General features: G+C 35.7%; 1 protein-coding gene across 2 annotated transcripts in view; it reads right to left on the bottom strand.

The window, feature by feature from the left end:
* LRRC7 (leucine rich repeat containing 7) overlaps positions 1-18,463 on the bottom strand; it is a 371,481-nt gene that overhangs the window by 290,776 nt on the left and 62,242 nt on the right. For both annotated transcript variants that reach the window (XM_057744562.1, XM_057744552.1), the window contains exon 2: positions 12,568-12,770. In XM_057744562.1, the coding sequence (XP_057600545.1) occupies positions 12,568-12,770 (203 nt within the window). The remainder of the gene's footprint in view (positions 1-12,567; positions 12,771-18,463) is intronic.

An 18,463-nucleotide genomic window follows, 5' to 3' on the forward strand; every position in this document is an offset into this window, starting at 1 on the left:
TTCCAGCTCAATTCTCTTTTTTCTTTCTTTTTTGAAATTAGTTTTCATTTTTATAAAAGCATTATATCAATTCATTGCTTTCTCATTTGCATCTTATCATCCCTCTTCTAAAGGTAGTTGCTTTAAACTTTTTAAGCTACTGCTTTGTGTATTTTCATCTATATTTCTAGAGAATACATGTGCATTTTTACTTCTTGTTTATCAATTGTAGATATTGCCTATTTATTTCATATATTGCAACTGAAAAGTCATATCACTTTGCATCACCACAATCACCATCATTCTCTTTCTTTTTCCTCATCTTCCCAATATACTTATATCTGAATTTTTGGTTAAATCAATAATGTTTGTTTGCATATTGTGTTTGTTTTTTACTCATAAAATTTTTTTTTTCCCCCTGAAGTTTCTCCACTTTTTATTTGCTTGGTTTTCTATGCATATATCTTTAATTATTTCTGGATGCTCAAACAGCTCTGTCAAATGGCCAACAGTTATATTTCAAAGTGCTAAATAAAGCACATTAGATTTAACTAGGTCCACATTTTATTCTGGAGGACCTCACCCCTGCACCCAGTATAGGCAGATAGCTCCGTCATGTAATGCACTCATGGCTTCCATGGATACTCATTTGCTACTCCACTGAATTGAGCTCTGGTTTCCTGGATCTCATACCTTCCTTCTTTTGGTTCACTCCCACAACCTCGTAGAAACCTAGGAGTCACCTGTGACTCATTTTGCTTCTTACCCAGAAATCAAGATATCAAACAGATGACCAAATCCAGTAAATTTTGCCTCCCCAAATCCTCTCCAATCTGTGTCTTTTGTGTAATCTTCAGTGTCACTACCCTGGTCCAGGCCATCATCACCTGTCAGAGATTCTTACAAGCTCTGCCTAACTGGTCTCCTTGCCTCTGGACTTAACCTTTTATTTAGATTTTTAGTGCAGCTAGATCTATCTTTCTAAAATACATATCTGATCTTGCTGCTACCCAGATAAAACTTTAAATGAATTTCCATATATTTCAGTATAAAATTCAAATTCCATATCTTAGTATGGAAACCCTTTATAATTTCTTGAGCCTCATATCTCCCATTGTCTCTTTTGCACTGTGTATTTAAGCAATACTTAACTTTCAGTTTCGTACTTATCTTTGTCTAAGTTGCAACGATATTCCTTAGGGGGAACTCCACTGAATGTTTCCAAAACACCCATTGTTTCCCCACCCATCAAAATAGACAGCATACAGTATACTCAACACAATTACTTGTTCAATGTCTATCTTTCTTGCTAAAGAGTACATAAATCCATTCAATCATTATTTTCCCAGTGACTAGCAAAAGTATCTGGCACGTAGTAAATATTTTTCATGAAGAAATTAATGAATATACATATTAGGTTGCAAACTCAATTTCCTATAGGAGCTAGATGGGTAACTTCATTGTTGGGGGCACCCTGGGTGGGATCTGCAAACTAGATCTGCTCCATCAAAAGAGCCCAGTGATACGAGATACTAAGTCCACCTAACTGTTACCAATTGAGCATATGGACACCACCAGATCTTCCTTTATTTTTTTTTTAATGGAGGCCAAGAATCAGGGCTTTTTTGTAAAAGTTAATATTTTACAAGTTGACTATAGCTCATTTTCTAAAATAGACCAAACAAAACATAGTTGCTTGTTGCTGATCTCTGGTTGAATGATAGGTTTGTATATGCAGCCCTGCTCTGTTGAGGCTCAATTTCTCAGTATCTTTGGTGTCTTTATGAGAATGCTCGGCTGATAGCTCACATTTTGCATCTCAAACAGAATTTGTCATGTTTTTGTACACATAGCCCCTTCCAATATATATTTCAATAGTATCATTTTCCCAGTTCTCTAGGATGAAAATCTTATCGCTGATTCCTCCTTCTTGTTTATCCTCCAGTCTAGACAAATGCTAAATTCTAGAAGGAAGATCTTTCAGATTAGTCAAGTGGAAAGGATGTGGGATTTGGAGTAACATGAGCCTAAGTTTCTATTCTATAGACTTTGCCATTTTCTAGTTGCATAATCTTTGGTAAATTCTTTTAACCCTATTGTGCTTCAGTGTCCTTGGAGTAAAAATTAGGATAACAAAACTTTTTTATCAGAGTTGTTCTAAGGACAAAAGAGCTACTGTATATGAAGTGCCTAGCACAGAGTAGATGCTCAATAAATGTTTCATTTCTTGTCTTCTGCTCTTTTCTTATCTCTTCCATCTGTCTTCTTTTCCTTTTCTACTGCTAATACACTAATCCAGGCATGTGAGCTAATATGAATTTAGAAGAACTTGGCTTTGCTGTCTGTTTCTCAACTACCTGCCACTTCAAAGAAAAACTTCACAACATATAGGTAATTTATACATTTAGGAACTTTAATTCCTTTGTAAATTATATTCCTCTATAACCCTAAGCTTCATGCACCCCGATCTCCTACCCTCTCAGCTCATGGCAGGATTGCCACTTGCCATCTTCTTGGCTCACTGATTCCAGTATTTCTTTAACCTATTGAGACCACTATCATTTGAATTAAATTTTGATATCCATCATGTCCCTTAAATCCTACCAACCATTATCATCTGTACCCATATTTTCTTTCTTCTCTCTTATTAAAATGGATGAAATGTGCCTGGTTCCTCGCAAAGGCTATCCCTTCCTACATTCTGTGAATCCTGTGTCCTTTTGCCTTCAGGACTTTGCTCGTATAATTATCCCATCAATTTCCTTCATTTAGTTTCTCCTCCCTTTCTTCTAATTTATTCTCATTAGCGTACAAATGTGCTTTAATGCCATTGATCTTAAAAAACAAACAAAAGCTTATTTTGACCTCAAACTTCTTTCTAGCTTGTCTCATTTCTCTGCTTTTCTCTTAGCAAAACAGCAAAACCTCTTAAGAGAGATATATATCATATATATATGTGTCTCCACCGTTGTCTCTTCAATCCACTTCACTGGGTTTCCACCCTACTAATTTTATCAAGGTCACCAATGACTTCTATACTAGCAAATACAACGGTCCCTCTTCTGTCATCTAAGTCAATCTCTTCTCTTAAAACATCTGTTCTTAGCTTCCACGACAACAGCACATGGGTTCCTCCAATATCCAAACCACACTTTCTCTCCTTACTTTCCTAATTTACCAATGGCAACTCTCTGAATCCCTTTTCAGGCCTTCATCTTTTATCTCCCAAATCCATTCTATTAGTAAACTCTATTAACTTTACCTATAGAGCATAATCTGAAATGCTTCTCTTTTTCTTCACTACTACCAGTCTAGTTGAAACTACCAACATCTCACCCAAATAACTACTGTAGCCTCTAATCTCCTTGTTTCCACTCTTGACTTACCACAATGTATTCCCACACTGCACCCAGAGTGGTATTTAAAAAAATAGGTCATTTAATAGCACTATTAAAAAAAATTCTTCAATGACCCCCTATCTCACTTAGGATATAATTTTAAGCCCTTTCCTGGCTTCCTTGAACTTACAGGATTTAGCTTCACTGTCTCTCTACACCTCCTACTGCACCTTGTACAGCTTTCTCCTCACTCATTATATAGCCGCCTTCTTTCTGTTCGTTGAACATGCCTCACTTATTTCTACCCTAGAGTATTTCCTCTGTCTGGAATGCTCTTTCTCAGGTCTGCATGGTTGATTCCTCCCTGTCATGCAAAACTCAATATAAAAGGTCACTCCTTAGAGAGGCATTTACTGTCCTCTCAACCTAAAGTAGTTCCTCAGCAATTTCCCCACTTTATTTTCATCATGATACTTGCCATTATCTGACCTTTTCTCTTAAAAATTATTTTCATTCCTTTTTGGCAGCAATGTAAGTTTTGTGAGAACAGGAACTTGCTGGTCTTGCCCAATAATGTATCACCAGCTCCTAGAACAGTTGTCTGCACATAACTGATACTCAAGTGTTTGCTGAATGAACAAGTCAATGGATATATTTTACCTGAAATTTGTTTTTTTATACCATTTCCCAAAAATTGGCAGTAAAAATCAGCATGAGTTTTTATTCTCATTGAAATTTCAGTGAGATTTGATATTTGGATAAAGGTTAGCAATAAATAATGGGAGGAGTAAGTCTTCGGTTGGAAGATAATTCAAAAACTGACTGGGCTACTGCAGAAGTCCCAGTTTCTCATTGACACACATAATAAAGAGCTGCCGATAAACTTTTGCAACAATAAAACATTGTAAACAAAAATAGAAATCTGAGTAAGAAAAATTATCTAAAATTTTCCACATATACACAACGTTTTTTACAAATTTGCCCTTTATTTTACTTTCCTTTGTGTCTCTAGAGAGTCCACCTACATTATTTCCTTATTGAAGAAAAAAAAGCCTATGCATTTGAATGCCAAAATAATTGCAATAAAAGAACAGACTTGGATAAAGATGCTTCAGGCAAGAGATTAAATAGGGTCAAATTTTGATTATTTATGCATCACTCATGTGACAGTTTTATTCTGGACATGGTTTTATCATATTCAGATGAAATCTATACCTTTATACCTTTGGTACTGGACGAAGAATAAATGCACACTATACACAATGAATATCTTTGAGGGAGCGAGAGAGTTGGAAAAGGTCAACTTTCCACCTTTATTGGATCTTCAGAGAGCCCTGCATAGATATATGTGGAGCTACTTATGTAACAAGCCATGGCTATAGACACTTCTACGTTTCTGAAAGAAAACACTTAAGGAATTACCTGTTCATGTGAAATTTTTAAAAAAACGAGGCCATTTTATTAAACACGTGGCAGCTTTTATATTCTACATTTGCAAATTTAGCCCATGTTTAACCTAGAGCAAAGCTTTTCATATTTTTTATACATGACAATTATTTAATCAGCAACTATAGTGATACAAGCAGTTTCTTTACTTTGAAAGTTTCCTCTTGACTAGAAAAAAAAATAATCAATGATCATTCAAGTTTTGATAAACAAATCATAATTATGAACAAAGCAACTCAGAATTTGTCCCCCTAAAATATTTCTTCTCTGGCTCCTTTGATGTCATTTGACTTCTCACAAAATAAGCAAGTGCCCTTGCTGTCAAACAATTTTATTTAAAAGTCTAAGAAAAACAGGGCTTCAGCCTCCCAAATTTTAAGTAGCAGACATCAGTGAATTAAAAGAAGAAATCATCAATAAAATTGCAGATACATGATATGTTTTTTGTTTTTTGTTTATTTTGCTTGCCCGGAATCCATTTCCCTTTTTCCATTAGAACTTCTACCTTCTTTTTAAAGGCATCCTTCATTGTATAATAATATTTTGGGAGGCATTTGGAATTTGAATCTTAAATAGCTGTGATGGTTACATGGCGGTGTTTTGAGCAGCAGTGTGTGGCCCATACTGTCACTGTGCTGTGAATTCTGTGCAGAAATTCAGAGCTTTCTTGGTTTATACCTTTATTTTTTTTCATGTAAATTTCTTCAGGCTCCTACTGATTTTGAACCTGAGATATTTTGAATAAATGTTCATCTTTACCATACATCTTTATGGTCTGTAATAAAAAAACAAAAACTGACACAACTGTAAATCCATATTAAATAGTAATTCATAGCCATTTGTTGACCAATTAAAATTTTTTTGTTATTGTAGTACTGTATTTGTCTAAATTGATATTAAAGAAGCCACTCTACTTCATTAAACATATGCCCTTTCTTATGAAAATAAGCTATTTCTCTTAGCTCTTTGCTGTTTTTATAGTGCTTTCATGTAATTTATATTATTTGGTGCTCACTGCAGTCCTAGGAGATGGGCAGAAATAAATTTGTTAGCATCTAATGCAGATGAGGAAGCTAAGGTTCAAAGGGGTTAAGTAAGATAAATCTGAAGTCACATGATGAGCTTGTGTCAGAACTTGTGTTAAAGGTAGGTCCTCTCTCTTCAGAGCTGACATTTACTGTAGTACTTCTGTGATGATAACCAGTAACTACAGTCACTGCTCTGTTTGTTAGAACACTTCCTTATATTGTTCATCATTTTTATCTATTTAAAATTAATCACAAGTGAGTGAAGCACAAAAAGTTAAGTTCGAAAGGGAGTTTAGAGGACTTATTCCACCCTCTACCATCATGCATGTAAAAGTTTGTTTCTTGACATCCCACCTTTGACTGTTTTTAGAGCCAGAGAGCACATTCCTTAACTTGAGAAAATATTATGTGGAAGCTCTATTTTATATGGATAAAGTACTTGGAGTCTGAAAGTAAGAAAAAACGTGGAGTGTACTGTGTGAGGTAGTGGATTATAGAGGAGCCGCAAACATTAATCTCACCTCACTTCAACCCCAAGAATCAGCATCAAAAATTAAGAAAAAAAATTAAATGAGAGAGTTTTACTTTCTCTATTCTATGTAGATATGTGCCAACACTCCCTGTCCTTCCTTACCTCTGGCCACTGTCAGAGGTCTTACTCTGCAAAATAATATACATTGTTTCAGAGGGAGCCATGCTGATGTTTTATAACAATGATAAAGTATGTCAGCAGTGTCTAACTTCAACAGGATTGAATTGTACTGGAAATCTTCTAGAGATATAATTAAGCCTAAAGTTCTGTTGGGGGGAGTAAGTGGCAGTGGTGGGCATTGTTATTTTATATAAGATAATGGGTAATGTTTCTCTGGTAAGGTGATGTTTGAGCAAAGACCTGAAGGAAATGCAGCAGCAGGCCATGTGGAAGAGCAGCACTGGCAGAGGAAAGAGTAGGGACCACATCTCTGAGCAGAGAGCTTGCTTGCCTTTTATATGTAGGCTCAGCACAAACAGTCCCAACATAGTTGTCAGAACTCATTCGCTGGTCATTAACTTAGAGCTCTATTTTACCTGCTGGCTGCTGGCAAATGATTCAGGTGTGTGTTTGTTGCTCATTTATTTTCTTAAGAATCAGTGAGGATTTCTTCCATTTCATGGCCAGTGACTGGATTCAAGCCATGACAAAATTTTCACCAGTCTAAAACATCCCTGTCTGATAAATTCTTGCCTGCTTTATATTGGATGATCAATGTCTTAGCTATACAGCCCTGCATGAGTGGCCAAACACAGAGAAGTGAGCACCATACAACTGTTTTTCGATAGCACTTGCCTGCACCTGGCTTCCCAATGTCTGTTTTCTTCCCAGAAGAAGCAACTGTAGATATGGAGGTGCTTTTTTTCCTAGCATCTCTGTTTACTGACAATATTCTACACTGGATGTAATATTGTTAAGATGATGAAGCATCTGGGAAGCATGTCCTTGAAAAATGGTCTAAGAAACTTGGAAACTTGTTTTGGAAAACAGAACTCTAAGGCAAATTATGTGAATTCCTTTAAAATATTTTAAGGGTCAAGGTAGTAACACCAGAAGTATAATTCCCTGTCCAGAGAAGGCATGCCTTAATAATCTCAGTAGCACTCTGCCCAGACAAGTTTTAGATGGATAGATAGGTGAATGAATCTACATCATTAACACATTGCAGAACTTTCTAATAATCAGAACTTTCCAATAATACAATGGTCTGCTTCTTAAGTGAGTGACTTCTCCCATAATAGAAAGGTTCATGAAGAGGTTGGATGACTGTTATAATAGAAATAAGAGGTAGACATTTCTGCACTGGGTGGAAAGTTGGACTAATTACTAGCTATAGGTTCTTGGAAAGCAGTAGTCACTGTCAACACTCATGGGGCACAAAACAAAACTTCAGTTATACATTTTGACTTGTTACTATAGCATAATCTATGTTATCCTAACTAATATAGTCTTTGGTTTTAGTTTTGGATAGGAATTTAATATCCCATGGTTTTAGTTTTGGATAGGTATTTAATATCCCATATCCCTAAAAGAAGTTAATTAACTTTTCTGGACTTTTGATTTGCTTATTATAATAATTGAGAGCTTAAATAAAATAATTTCCAAAGTTGCTTTTACTTGTAAATGACATAATGTGATTCTGTGAGTCAAGGAAATTCTCTGGGGAAGTGGTTGTATAATCTATCACAAATGTGCTGGTGTGGGTGTTTGGATCAATAACCTATCACCCACTATGGACAAAGGATTGTTTTTTATTAGAAGCTGTCTTTGGGGATTTCAGTGAGAAATGACGTCATGCCACAAGGTTTTCTGATGGAGAGTCAACACCCAGAACAAAATCTTACTACTTTACCCAGTGTAATTAACATGGAAACTTTCCTTTATCTGTGGTAGGTGAATGATAAATACCAATTATTGATTTTTTTCTATTCCAGATGCTCCACAAACATTATCTCACCAAGTACCCCACCTACCTATGTATCTACCTATGTATGTATGTATGTATGTATCTAGCTATCTATCTATCATTTGTCTAACCCCAGGAGTTGATGCTATTATTTTCCCAGTTTTGCTAATGAAGAAACTGAGGCTTTCAGAAAATAAAATACCTCCCCAACCAATTAGCAGCATTAGGATCTAATCCCAGGTTTGTTTGAGTCCAAAGCCCAGGTTCTTAATCTCTAAAATATTTCTGGATAGTTTTACTTATTTATTTATTTATTTATTTATTAAGCCCTTTATTGGAATATAATTGCTTTACACTCTTGTACCAGCTTTTGAGGTACACCAAAGTGAATCAGCTGTATTGATATATATATCCCCATATCCCCTCCCTCCCGCAACTCCCTCCTGCTCTCCCTGTCCTGGCCCTCTAAAGCATCACCCATCATCAAGTTGATCTCCCTTTGTTATACAGCAACTTCCCTGGTGGTCCAGTGGTTTAGACTTCTGAATAGTTTTAAATGGAGAAAACTTTGTAAGTATAGCATTTCAGATTTAGTCCCATCCTCTTTTATATATGGATAAATTGACCTACCAAATTCACTCTGGGTCTTTCCATTTTGGTCACATATTGACTTTACCAAAATTATTTCTATTATCTTGTTTAAAGTTCCTCTTCAGTTTCAAGAAGTTTCTCTGTAGTTTTTCTCTTTATTGCTCTTTTTTTTTCACATTTGCCTTCCCACACTACTTCATATATAATATACACCTGTGATGGTCTCTTACTCTGTCTATAATTTTGAGTTTCCAATGCCAAATAACAAGCAAAGCAGTACTGAATTATAAGCTGTGTGGGTTTCTATCACTGTGTGAAAGGCATGTCATTTTGTATTTTTACCTTTTGCTACAGAAAATTAAGCAACACACATTGAACTATTCCTAATCAAAAGACTTCCTGTTCTTCCATATCTATTTTTGCATCTTTTCTGACACACTCTTGACATTCTTTTCCTAATGTCATTAACCTTGACTCTGTTCTTTACCTGTTGTATTAGAAATTACAGTACAGGTTCATGGCCAGCTAGAACATTCTCAGTATAAAATATCAGAATAAAAAGAATAAAAAATGTTTATAAAAGGTAATTCTTGCCATAATGTAATATCAATAATACAAGTGGTTATCTCATTACTCGACAAATCTGAAATCACACTGGTAACAGAGTCAAAATAATACCAAGGAAACAGTAAAATAAGATAGCAGACAAAAAATACTTTAACTTTGAAAGATTTAAATCCCCTAAGGGCTCAATACTTTGCCTACAAGTCCTTACAAAACTTAAGAGGAAATTTTTCTTGTGAAACAGTGATTTTACAGCATTTTGTTTGTAGTGTACATTGTGGTAATCTCCCCAATAGTCCTTCCACCTCATTCTTTTGTGTTGTTGCCAGTAACCACAGCTCCACAGAGGAGGTCCATAATTGTTCAACCCAATTAGAGTAATCCTATTTTTCTTGATATAGTGGATCCCATAGCAAACGGATTGGATCAGCAATGAATATGTGACACAGTTAAGGCCAATGAGACTGAAGGACAAGATAACTGAGGAATTCTGGGGGAAACACTTCTTGTCCTTCTCAGAAAAAGTTGTCAGAAGCCAAATATTTCTATTTTTGGATGCTGTGGAAGCAAACATTAGAACCATTCTAGCCATTTTGCCCCCTAAGAGAAAGCCAGCCTCATAATAAAGTTGATTCCACACAAAGCAAATAGAAACATACCAAGCCTGGAGCCTATCCTGATTGCATTTTCCACTTACTTGAGCCAATCAAGCCTATTTCTTGTTTGTCAGTTTGGATTGGGGTTTCTATTAATTAAAACACACATAATGAGACCTAACTGATATGTCAGTCCTCTTGTTTCTTATTTTACCTATTTTTCTAATAATGCACAACTATATCCATGTATTATTATGATCAAATCTCAAAGTCAGATAATTTAGATCATATCTCAATATCAGGTGCTTTAGAAGAAACTAACTTACAGGGCTGTTTTAGGAAAGTAACAATATTGAACTTTGGTTGTCAAAGAAACCTTGAAAGATTATGTGAAAGATTTTGAAATATATAAAGGATAACAGCAACAAAAGATAATGATTTCTCCTGAATTCTAATACATTGGAAAAGTGTTTTTAAGTCCTTGGTTCACTTGTATTATTTTTATTTATTGCTAATCCAAACTCTCTTCATTAAGCTCCTAGTGACTGACATGTAAAATTCTCCAATGGCATTATCTGCCTAATGCATCGAGTAAAACAATGCTGCGTGACTCTCAAGACCTTTCATAACCTAGGTTCTTTCTGCTCTCCCTATTCTACCTACGTATGTCAGCACTCGCCCACCTGCACCTGCAGCTGCAGACTCTTCACATCTTTGCTGCTCCTCTCTCCCCCTCTCCATATGTTCCATTTTAGTTTTTGCATCTGTGCTTTTTGGTCAAGCCCTCCCCTGCCCACTCCAAGAGTGGATCTCTTCTTTATACATAAGCTCTATCACAGGATTTGGTTCTTTGGCTCTAATTATACTTTACAGTGCATTAACCTCTAATGCTTCAGTTTTCTCTGTGATTAGGTTATCAGATCCTTGAGAGCAAGGATTGAGATTTATTTCTCTTGTAACCCCCCTAACGCTTCAAATACCGTGTTGTAGAGTAGATATTAAATGAGTATGTACTTGATTAATTAACCATGTTTTTACTATTTGTCTTATAGACTCTGTTGCATGAATCTAGAAGAAGATTTTAAACGGCTGAATTGCCTTAGGGATGCCCAATTTAGTAAATAAAAATATAGGATGCCCAGTGAAATTTTAATTTCAAAGAAACAACAAACTGATTTTGTTTTAGTATATCCAATGCAATATTTGGCATATAATTATACTTGAAAACGGCCTGTTTTTTAGTCTAAAATTTAAATTTACTGGATGTCCTTTATTTCATCTGGCAATTCTAGATTGACCTGACCTAAGAAAACAAAACTTTGTGCTTAATTTCTTAAATCATAGCTAAATGCCACATTTATGAATTGTTTAACCTTATATAGTCTTGCTGATCAAGTTCTATAGTACATGAGCTTCTCTGTATTGTTTCATCCTGCAGGGACAACACATAGATTATCTATTATGTGAAAGTCACTATGCATCTTCCTGTACAGGGAGGCAAAGATGAATAAGATGCTACCTTTGCCCTCAAGTAGTTCATAGCCTGGTGGAAGACACAGCCCATTTCAGTCCAGCCTCTACTTATGTGCAACCTGGATGTTAACCATATGGCCAAAAAAGTTTTTAGGACTCATCCTAAATGAAAACAAGTATTCATAAATTTTTTTGATCAGAACATTTTACTCTGCTTTTGATAATTTTTTATAATGGAAGATATTTTTCTGGTTCTTGGATATTTAATATGCATTTTTTAGCATAACCAATGAAAATGTATTGCGTGATATTTTTTCCCTCTGAGCCATTGTGTAAATTCTTCACAGGTGAATGTCATGCCAACTACTTAGTCTGAGTCACTTATTTAGTTGAACAATAGGATCCAATGATTTAGACTTTGAACCTTCTGCTGTGTGGCCTTAGTCTGCTTTAGCTAATCTTTTCTGGTCATAGGAGACATTTTCCTTGCACAGCACAATGTCATAATGGCAGTGTGTGTGTATGTGTGTGTAAAGTTTGATATTAGTTAAAAAGTTTTAGCTACACTATATAAGTTGTATGCTATATAAATTCAGCGATGTTTGTAATAACCAAAGATTGCAAATTCTAGAAATAGCAGCATGTTTTTCATAATAGTATCCTTGACTCAGCGAGTGTGTGTGTATGTGTGTGTGTGTGTGTAGAAGCATTTCTTAGACTTAGAACACATAATTCAAGGCTTTAAAAGTCACCTTAACATACAACATACAAATTTTCAGTTCTGAAATAGAGAGTACCATATTTTCCCTTTCTTTTCTAGACATAAGCTGTTGATCTCAACCCACCAATGTGTATTTTCTTGGAGATCATCTTAAATTAAAATAAAAAGACATATTATATAAAATGATGATTTCCACAGAGTTCAGTTGGTTACTAGCATATTACATGAAGTTGCAAATGGAGTGGCATTAAAAGGTAATGAGAATATTGGGAAAATTTATATTAATTTGAACAATTTGTCAGTTATCTAGATAGAAGGCTATATCATTATACCAAGGCTTTGGAGCTATGAAATACTCATTTAAAGTACATATTTTAGGTTATCAAAAATTACCTTTGGTAGCTCTTCAATTTGATTGGCATCTAGGTAAAGCTCCTCTAATGTCCGTTCAAAGTTAAAAACCTCCTTTGGCACCTGCTGAAGGCTGCAGTGGGAGTAATCTAAAACTGAGATGATTTCTTCTTCACCTCGGAAACATCGGCACGGCACCAGACGGCCAATGATTTTCCGCTTGGTGGTCATCTCCAGGCACTGCACTACAGAAAAACAGAAAAAAACCCAACTGCTTAACCACCTGCCTTTGGAAGGCATTCTTATAATATTTAAAGTTTAGAAATTTAATTATGTTGTATATTTTATAATTAGGTAATGCTTTAAAAAAGTTTACATAAGACATGCACATGCGTTATATAATTTGATCCTTAAACAGCTCTCCGAGGTATGTAAGACAGGTTTTTATTCCCATTTAACCAATAAAGAAATGGATTCAGAAAGGTCCAGAAAGTTCCCATCATCACACGGTTTTGTAATGGCAGAACGGGGCCAGAATACAATCCTGACTTAGTGCAATGCTTACACTCGCACTTGAAACATGGATCTATAACACTTTTTAAAATTTTATACAAATTGCAATGCAGGACAGAAACCTCCAGAATTTGTTGGAAAAAAAATACATTTCTCCCATTTCTGCAAAATAGTCAAGTTTTACCCATAAGGTTTATGACATCATCTTTTTGACTCAAATGTATTCCTTTAATCAATAACTATTTATGGAAAAACTAATATGCTCCAAGCATTGAACTAGGTACTGGGGATAGAGAGATGAATTGAACAAAGTCCCCACTGGGGCTACAGTTTTATTGGTTATTTGTTTTAGAATAAGAATCTGTCCTTAGGAATCCTTTTATTTTAATGGGAGAAAATCATCATGGCAGAAATTTCTATAATATCCTGGCATGTCTTTCTTTAGGTTAAACCGACCAAAGGCTGTGAAATCTTGCACAGATTGGTATCATGGCATCTCAACACTTTATTAAAATCACTGTTTCTCATGTCACTCTTTTCCTAGACTGTAAGCCTACTGAGGGTAAAAACTGTGTTTTGTTCATCTTTACATTTGTATTGGTGCTTGACATACAGTAGATATTCAATAACAAATGTAAAAATGAACATATCAACTCATGAGTGAATAGATGGATACTTTGGGGACTCTTTCCCCAACCGCCATCAGACACTGATAATTTCCTTGAAAAACTTCTTATTTTGACTAACAGTTCACTATCTCTGTGAATGTCTCCCCAGGATAAATGAATAGCATCTTCCTCTGAGCTCCCAGGGCACTAATCACATAGCTTCCTAACTATGTGTACTATTTCCCCATGTACTGGGTGACTTCTTGAAGGAGAGGATCTTGTCTTATTCATCTTTGAATTTGCAGTAACAGTACAGTGTGCCACCTGAAGAAACAGTATTGAATGAGCATCAATTTGAAACTTGTATTTTATTCACTGATTTATTTTTACTTATCAACATAAACCTATTGCTGAAACAGAAAGTAGCAATAGTTCACAAAAAATAATATAGCATTTTGTTTTGAAATGGCTTTGATTAAAACAAATTTGAAAGCAAATGAATACAATACGCTTAAGAGATGTTGAAAGTTCAGCCCAAAGTCTTTTTTATTTCTTCTTTAACTTATAAAATTCATAAAATTATATTTTGGGACAGGTTCATGAGTCAGCTCTTATAGATGGTTATTTGCATGTGGTAATCTGTAGAAGGTTTAACTAAAAACATTAAAAAGATGACCTTTCTTCTCCATTAGTTTCTATCTCTCGAACTCCTACACTTCTCATTTCTGGGAGCTTGAATCGCAAGGTTTTGTAACCTTACTTGAAAGCTCTGATTGTCAGTTGGTCTCTATGTGGGATCTAGCACACAGTAAGCAGCCAGTAAATGCATCTAATAAATATCTGTCATATATTAGGGATCTAGTAAATGTTCGTTGAGGCTTACTGCAGTTGTAAAGGTAAGAGAGGATGGCTCAGACTATGATATTGGCAGTGAGGATAGGCAGAAGTCATAAATTGAAAAGGTATTTAAGAAGCAGAATCCAAAGTGCGGGTGATGGATTAAATGAGAGGTGGAAGGGGTGCTGCGGAAAGAGGGAGAAGTCTTAAAAGATTCCCAGATTTTTAATTTGTCACTAGTAGCCACGTTGACTACCCAGCTGTGATGCAGTAGAGCTGACTCAAGGTGTATATCCTGTCTGTCTCTATGATTCACAGGTGAGGAATCAATTGTTTATATATTGTTTATATATTGCTTTTGCCCAGTGCCTTGCACTCAAGCTTTTGTGCCGAACCATGTGGCTCTTTCTTGATATCCACTTGTTGCTGCAACTGCAAATTTTTTTATTATAATGAGAAAAAAGAAAATATCCAGGCCTGTACCTGACCCATTTGTCCAGAGTGTCCACTGTCCACTAAGACTTCTGCAATTTAATTCTCTTAGGATGGTTTTCCCTTTCGTTAATCAAAAAAGTAGGCTCTTCCGGTCATCTTTTCTATCCCTTGTCTCATTCTTACAGTGTGCTGAGCTTTCCTCCTGACCCAACTTCTCTTTCCCTCAATTCCATTGAACTCTGAGATTGTGCCTTATATCATGATCAATAACTTCATTGATCCTCTCCACTGAAGGCTTCCTCCCCTTCATAGTCTGAACTAAAACATGGTTCACTTATAGCCTTTAAAAGTGGAGCATACTGATTTTCTCACACCTTAAACATTTCAAGGCTGGAAAGTGGAATTGACATCCCCCTTGCTCTCTAAAAATTGTTACTCTTCTCTCATCTTAGAGGACTGGGAGGGGGAGGGTGGGGGGGGACTCGAGGGAGGGTGGGGGGGACTCGAGGGAGGGAGGGAATATGGGGATACGTGTATAAAAACAGATGATTGAACTTGGTGTACCCCCCCCAAAAAAATAAAAAAATAAATAAAATAAAGTTAAGCCACACACACACAAAAAAAGCCCCGTTTCTCTAATGGTCTCATTAACTGGTAGTGACATCCTTCCACTCTTTCTCATATCATTCAGTTACCTCCTCTAGAATCCACTGATGACTTTGGTATCTGATTCATAGATTACCTCTCAATCATAACTCCTTCCATTCCTGATTTATTCTCCCTACACATAATGGCTTTCAGCTTTTTTTTCCAACCTAAATTTCTAAGTAACTTGATTGTAATGCTACTCCATGATTTTTTCCTTACAGATTTCTAGTATGTAACATGGTGGTTTACCTTTCTTCTAACAAATTCCCACGAACTTCTAACCAACCAAAGTATGTATAGCAATTTTGTCTTAAATTAATAGTACTTATTTTATTATAACTATACATACAACTGTAATTCAATCACATTTTATTTCTTCTGCATCTTTTTTGTTTCTTTAAAAATTACTTTTTTTTTCCCTTTGGTTTTTCTATGCATCTTTCACTAATTCAATTTCTTAACTATCTCCTTTTCTCTTGATATAGTGAAAAATGTGTAATCTGTCATTTTTCCCCCCGGAAGAATCCTTCAGGAGCACTATATCTTCCTGCTTCTGTCTGGAGTGGTTACTTTACTTTTCTAGACCGATGTGTGTGCGTGTGTGTGTGTGTGTGAGAGAGAGAGAGAGAGAGATCCTGGAATTTCTTTTCACTGTCATTCTGTGAGTTTTACATTTCTTTCTTCTGTTTTATTCCTCTTTACTAGACCCCATGTCTCTTTCTTTCTAGACTTATTGGACTATAACAATCAATGGCAAAATAAAACATCCAGTAACTTACAGAGAATGAATCTACGGTAGGAACATTTTTTGAGACCTCTGCATATATAAACATTATTTCATTTCACCCACAAACATTTGAAAGTTTAGCTGGATACATACTTCTAGGTCAGAAATAATTTTCTTTATAAAATAGAAGGCATTTTTAATGTATTATTTTCTAGCTTTTAAGGTTGTTGTCAAGAAATCCAGCTCCATTACTATTCAAAATCCTGTTTTATGCCCACCGTCCAGTCCTCTCTGCCAGAACACTTTAGAACTTTTATCTTATTCTTAATCTTTTTGAAATTTCATGACAATGTGCTTTGATGTGTTTTTATCCATTGCACTGGGTACTTGATGGGCCCTTTCACTTTGGAAGCACTTATCCTTCAATTATGTTAAATTTTCTGTTATTATTTAATTGATAATTTCCTCCTCTTTATTCTTTTTATTTTCTTTTTGTGTAACCCTGATTAGTTGGGTGTAGGACCTACCTCTTAAATATATCTGGTAATTCAATTATTTTTTCTTTTGTAATTTCCATGTCTCTAGTCTTTTTATTTTATTTTCTGGGAGATTTTCTCAGCTTCATCTTCTAAATCCACATTCTGTATTATCTTTTATCAGATATCATATTTTACTGTCCAAAAATTATTTGTTGCTTCCTAAATGCATGCTCCTTTTTCACAGTATCATGATTGCATTTCAGGGTGCCTTATCATTTTCATTTCTCTCAAAAGATATTAGCTATAGACTTTTTTTTGCCTTTTTCCCTTTGTTCCTTGCATTTTTTTTGAGTTCTATTTTCTTTTTGTTTCTTTTGGTCTTTATCTTTCATTATAGGGGTTTCCACAAATATCCGATGATCCCTGGCTGTCCTTCAACATTGGAGAGTGGCTCTCTAAAGAGCTAACTGGAAGCTTTGCATGCATGATAGGTTTCACTGCAGGTTGATGGCAGCAAGCCGAAGAATAGTCTGCTCTTTGGCCTGAGGCACAGCTATGAAACGGGAGGGAAGGGGGCAGGGCACAACCTTAAAAAGAATGAGCCATAGTACATGAGAGAAACTGGAGAGAACCAACTAGGACCAAGATGGCAGAAGATTCGACTTCCAGTGGACCTTGAGCATCATCATACACTCATTATAATACATTAGCATGCTAAATGACACACCCACCCACACCATGGCAGTTTTGAGGCCAGCCATAAAAGGCCAAAAAGTGGGCAGTGGCCCAGTTTCTGGAAATCTCACCCCTTTGCCAAAATAGTTGGAATAATCCACCCACTCATTAGCCTATGAAATTATCCAGCCAGTAAAAACTAACCATATTTCTAGGCCGCTTGCCTCCTGCCTTCCGAAGTGGCCCACACTCTGTCTGTGGAGTATGTTTCTATCGAAATAAATCTGATTCTTACTCATCACTTCATCTCTGAATTCTTTCACAAAAAAGAAAGAACCTGAAATTCACCAGGAACAGCTACGCAGTTTTGTAAAAAAGGATTTAAGTCACTTTTTCTATTTTCACTACTAAGTCTCTTCAGTTCTTTGTCTGGTACCTGTTGTCTCCCAGACTCTGCGGAGGACTATGAAGCAAGTCAATTTTTGTATCCCTTTGTAGTACTTTATAATGTAGCTGACAGTGTACTTTTTATATAGGTGAATATAAACTACATCTTCTTTCTCTGTCTTCTTAAAGCTTGTGGAAATCTCTTATCTCCTGGTATCTTCTCTTCAATTTTCTCTTTCCTTGTGAGTATATGCATTTTAAAATTTCTTTTAGTTTAGTGGAATTTTGGCTGTAAGTATAGATCAGTAAGGAAGGTGGGAGATTAACTTCCGTGTTTAAAGAATGTTTTCCTTTAATCCCCTTCGTACTTTTAATCCCTTCTTACTTGACCTATTAGGAGTATTGGAGAGAGAATTACATTTTTCTTTCAGAAACGCTCCCTTCCTTTGGCTCCCCTAACTTCACACTCTTCTGACATTTATCCTTCCACTTCGATTTCCCAATTTCAATCTTTTAAGAAGATTCATCTTCTCTACCAAACATTGACTTTTATAGTATTAGAGTTATTCTCCAGTGAGGCTTTTTGCCCTTTTAATTGTATGCTCTCTCCCTTTCAGTCTTTACACTCT

Source organism: Hippopotamus amphibius, chromosome 1 (assembly GCF_030028045.1).
Source record: "Hippopotamus amphibius kiboko isolate mHipAmp2 chromosome 1, mHipAmp2.hap2, whole genome shotgun sequence".
In the NCBI taxonomy this organism is placed as follows: Eukaryota; Metazoa; Chordata; class Mammalia; order Artiodactyla; family Hippopotamidae; genus Hippopotamus; species Hippopotamus amphibius.